General features: G+C 37.6%; 1 protein-coding gene across 11 annotated transcripts in view; it reads left to right on the forward strand.

The window, feature by feature from the left end:
• DTNB (dystrobrevin beta) overlaps window positions 1-5406 on the forward strand; it is a 165783-nt gene that overhangs the window by 28285 nt on the left and 132092 nt on the right. Inside the window, exon 1 of one of the 11 annotated variants that reach the window (XM_023528531.1) lies at window positions 986-1159. The exons of 9 other annotated variants lie outside the window; for them this stretch is intronic. In XM_023528531.1, the coding sequence (XP_023384299.1) occupies window positions 1019-1159 (141 nt within the window). In that variant the 5' untranslated portion in view covers window positions 986-1018. Of the gene's footprint in view, window positions 1-985; window positions 1160-5406 lie in introns of those variants that run through there. One more of the 11 variants, XM_023528533.1, reaches the window with a different exon arrangement.

The raw sequence follows: 5406 nt of genomic DNA on the forward strand, positions 1-5406 counted from the left end.
GAATCTAAAGAGTAGTGCACATATGTATATTACATAAGCCTATTACATATGTATCTCTAATATACTTGGTCTTTGTGAATATATAGAATATGACTTTTCAAAATGCTATGTTTGGAAAGGCTTTAGGAAATTATTTTTTGTGTGTGTAAGTGCATATTTAATTCACCAATTTATTTGTAAGAAAGCTCATTAGTTTGAAAGGAAGTTTAGGTCACATTTCTTTGTCAAGTTGTTTTTGAGCTCTTAGATATTTTTCTTTTCTTCTCCGACTGTGGATGAGAAGAGAGGAATAAGTAACTGGAGAAAAGAAACTCCATGAAGATAAAGAAATAGCAGTATTATTTCTTTCCCATCTGCTTGGGTCAGAGTTTATGGAAAAATAGGATTTTATAGTATCAAAGTATCTTGTGATGGAAGAGTTATATGAGTTCTTTTTATTCTGCTCTGGAACACACAAGATGGAATATTTTAAACATGCCATATTCTTCCTCGTAATTTATTTCTTTATGGGAATATATTACATCATTAGTACATAGATATACAAATATAATGCAATTTCTTTCATACCCCATCACCAGTATGCTAATATATTCATACACTCAAACATGCATATGCCTTATATAAACACATATATAAATGTTATAAATGTTACAAGATAAAGATACACTGTTACAAATTTTTCTTAGAACAAACAGATGTAAGTAAATAAATTACAAAGTTTTATACCATTCAGTGAGTATACTCTAAAAGAGTAGGTGGATAGACATATGTGAGTGGTTATTTGTTTCGATGTTTAGGTAGAATCCTAAGTGGGTGGGAGAGAGGGGCCTCATTAACTCATAATCACACAGTGTTAATAAGAATGAGAATACATGTTAACTAAAAATCATAACTTTACGATGCTTTTAATGGTACTTTTTGACCGATATACAAATGACATAGAGCCTTTTGCAGAAAGTTGACATTTCTTTATAGTTTGACTTTATTTGGTTTTGTTCTCATAGATGTTTTCTCCCAGATGTCAGATTCCAATGGCTTAATGATATTTAGCAAGTTTGACCAGTTTCTGAAGGAAGTTCTGAAGCTCCCAACAGCTGTCTTTGAAGGGCCTTCTTTTGGTTACACAGAGCACTCAGTCCGCACCTGTTTTCCACAGCAGGTAAGGACGGTGTTACAGTACCCAGGGCTAGAGGAGCGCTCGTCCCTCCCCAGCCTTTTGTCACATTTCACCAGATTACTTCAGTCTAGGGATACAGACTCTGAGTAGGGGAGTGAACAGAGCTTTAAGTCTGGGGGAGGGGCGGGGGGTGGTGGGTATATAAGGGGTTGAAAAAGAGGGGGGATAAGAATTTACCTGAGAACTCTTTTGTGGGGGGAGAAGGGACATCTCTTCTGATAACATTCGAAATATTTTAAATTACTAAAATTTAAAGAAAACTGTTCAAGATGTTTATATTATTGCTAATGGGCATATATTACTCTCCCTGAGTTCTTTAAACCATGAAATACAGGAATTTTGATATAAAACTCTATGCAATGCTGGATCATTGTTTCCTGAGCACTGAAGACAAGCGATGCTGTACGGCTCCTCATTGCCAGCTCAGATCTCTCAAGGATACACCGCCGTTTTCATATAAAAGAAAAATAGATTTGGTTTTCTTTTTATTTGTGGGTGTCCTTTGGTGGTCCTTCCTGAGAGATTGCTATGAGTGTGTTCCTAAGATCTTAACTATGCCTCGAAAGACTCGGAGCAGAGTGGAGACTGGCCATAGCATCCATTGTTTCAGGTAGAGATGAGATAAAAGGAACTTCATATACACTTGGAAAGTTCTAGAAAGCAAGGAATTAAGAAAAAAATCTACAATAACACTGATGGGTGAAGGATTAATGGAAAGAGGCTATCGACATAGTCTGAATATATTCTCCCCATAAAATATTTATTAATTACAAAGGAAACATAGTAATCTTCCAGCGAAGAAACTTGTTAGATGCCACTTTAACCAACTGATCAAATTCATATCACCAGTGAAAGGATAGGCTAATATCCCTGTCTCCTGGTAGGATGCACTGAGAATTACTCAGTATCACCCTATGGTGGTGCTCCCCAACCTTTTTGGCACCAGGGACAAGTGCTCCTATGAGAATCTAATGCCTGATGATCTGAGGTGGAGCTGAGGTGGTGATGCTAGCGCTGAGGGGTGGCTACAAATACAGACGAAGCTTCCCTCACTCACCTGTCGCTCACCTGCTGTGTGGCCCAGATCTTAGCAGGCCATGGACTGGTACTGGTCAGCAGCCTAGGGGTTGAGGACCCCCGCTCTACGGGACTCCTGCCAGGAAAGTACAACCCGAGTCTCATCTTCGCAAGTGCAGGAATTTCTACAATGTAACTGGCCTGCATGCTTTAAAAATGTCAATATCATCAAAGACAAAACATGACTGAGGAGCTGTTCTAGATTATAGGGGCCCAAAGAGACATGAAAATGGGATGCAGCCAATGATCCAGGGTTTTCTTTTGTTGTAAAGGACATTATTGGGACAATTGGAAAAATCTGAATAAAGTTTGTAGACTAAATAATCATATTCTGTTAGTGAATGTTAATTACCTGATATTGATATTTGTATTTAATTATGTTAGAGAATATCCTGGTTTTTAAGAAATACAGTCTGAGGTATTTAAGGGTAAAGGGCCATCTCTTCTGCAGTGTTAACATTTGAGGAATCTGGCTGGGTTAACAGTAAATGGGAATTTTTTTCGTCATCTTAGAACCTTTTGTAAAGTCTCAAGTTATTTAAAAAGCAAAAAGTTAAAATATAAAAGGACTAAATCTAAAGATTTGAGAACTGAAAGGACGCTATGCACTAGATCCTCCTGACCTGTGATACTTCGATTCACAAAAGAACCAAGAACAAAAACACATACACGCCCCTTTTTACATTAATAGTTAAGAATTCATATTTATCTGAATTGAGACTCTCAAACAGTTATTTTGTAATTTGTTTAGAGATTCTCAGCTTTAGCACTAAAGGTGGCACCTATATACTGGAGAGTTATTTTTAGTAACTTCTGAGATGTTTTTCCCAAATTTGTACAGACTTTGGCTGATTCTTTTTGTGGAAATTAGCCTCTTTACATTGCTTATTATTTCTCTTGGCATAAACGGCAGTATCAGCTTTGAGCGTGTTAAAAACATCTCTGTGCTTCAATTTATTCTAAAAAAGCAGAGTTTGCTTCCCCTCCCCCTATCCTCGCCCAGCACCTACTACCCCCCCCTCCGCCGAATATACATTTTCAAATGATGTGAAGATGTCCAAACATTTCCTGGTGCAAGAATATCCTGCAGGTATTAAAATGCCCTCCAGCTATAACAGAGGATGAGTACAATGAAGGCACCACAGTGTTTTTCATTTAGAACTCATCTCACTGCAATTTCTTTATTGGTACCATCCCATCCAACTGTCGCCCCCACAGTACTATGTCCTAATATTATATGTGATGTACACGTGGCTTTTCACATAGATGCTTCCTGGAGGGCAGGCTCAAAACTGATCGAGTTCTGGAATGCTGCTATTCAGTAAAGTAAGGTCAGGACGGGGAAGGGAATTCATATAAAGACGTATCAGTGAAGAACAGCATCTGGCCAATGGGTGACGAGTATGTGGATGCTATCTAAAGTAATCTTTGATTTAATCGTAATATGAATATTACAGTGAGAATCTAATATTGGAATAATAGTTTAAAATGTTGAAGAATCTAAAAAAATTCTGATTGTTAATTCTAAGAATGCCGTCCAGGATTCTCCGAATTACCTCATGCCGTGATTGTGAGGCCTTTGAACCCAAAGCCTGTTCGTTGTTTTTCCCCTGCTCCAAATCCCTACAGAAAACAACTGAGTCTGTGTTTTGGTACATGACAAGTTAGGAAAAGTCAGAGCAACTTACCTCTGCCTATAGGAAACTTGAGCTTTCCTTGGTCTCTAAAGATGACAGAAAAAGATGCCTCAAAAGAAATTGAAACTACTGATAGAATGAGCAAAAAAATAAGACTTTGAATAAAGTTTCACGTGGCGAGTTTAAATTCAGTGATTTTCAGGTTCCTTTTTGAAAACGGGCTTTTCTCATATGGTTTGTTTTCCTACATGTGTGTTTCTATAATACGATTTAGCTCACAAAGCATCAGAGAGAGAGAGGTCAATGTGAAGGGGACGTTGGGTTGTTGGTTCATACGCATTCCCCACCCCGCTCCCCAGCATATTAAATGTTCCAGGTTGAGCAAAGAACTGATCATAATTAAGGAGAAAATATTTTAAGAAAGAAGCTGAAAATCCTGCAGAAGTACCTTCTTTTAGTGGAGGAAGTAGCCGGTTCGGAGGATTCGTGGACTGCTTTCACTTTGTGCAGAAGCTGTGGATGTGGCTGAAAGAGCCGTGAGGACCTCCTCTCCCCCTAGCCATGCTAAAAACCGGATGGATGGAGTTAGCCATCCCCTAGCTCCCATGTTTAGTTTTGATGAAATGGTTCTGTCTTGGAAGTTGTATGTTCTTATCGTGAAGAGGGAAAAACGTGTCTCAGCATTTGAGGCTGAAAGGCACGTTGTCTGACATTGACTTGGGGGACATGGGGGACATGCTCACGGAGATTTCTTTGTGCTTTTACTCTTATTAGTTTTATTCTTCTGTTTACAGGCTGCATAGGTTTTTGGGTTTGTTTCAACCCTGGTTTTTCTCATATACCTTACTGTTTTTAAATCCACAGTTTTCCAGCAATGTATGTGTACAGGACAAATACTTTTTCTTAATGATATGAAGATAATTGCATATTTGTTTATTTTTGCATGGCTTTAATTCTTTTTTAACAAACAAGTTTGCCTGCTTTTCACAAACTAACTCAAAATAAAGGATGTGGATTTATGTAGTTTAGTAGTTTGGAAAACACAACAAAAATAAAACCCATTTATGAGTTAATTCAACAAAACACATCTACTAGAATAGCTAGAATTCAATAACTGACTGACACCAAATTGGTAAAGATTTGGAGCAACCAGAACTCTCATACGAGCCACTTTGAAAGAAGCCCTGGTGGTTTATTTTAAACCTAGATAGACACCCACCCTTGACCTAGCAATTCTACCAAGTTTTTTCCCTCATGAAATAAAAACTTATGTCCACAAAAAAACTCTTACAAGAATGTTCTTATCAGCCTCAGAAGCATCCGAGGTGTCCATAATACTAAAATTTGAGTTAATTCTAGAGATGGTATGTCTGGAATTTGCTTCAAAATAATCCAGGTTGAAGGGAGAGTAAAGGCATAAATGAAACAAAATTAGTTATATGTTGAGAATTGTTGAAACTGGATGATAGGCATAGTACGCCACTCTTTCTACTTTGTTATATTTCTAAAAAAATT

This window comes from Pteropus vampyrus, unplaced genomic scaffold (assembly GCF_000151845.1).
Source record: "Pteropus vampyrus isolate Shadow unplaced genomic scaffold, Pvam_2.0 Scaffold28, whole genome shotgun sequence".
NCBI classification, from domain to species: domain Eukaryota; kingdom Metazoa; phylum Chordata; class Mammalia; order Chiroptera; family Pteropodidae; genus Pteropus; species Pteropus vampyrus.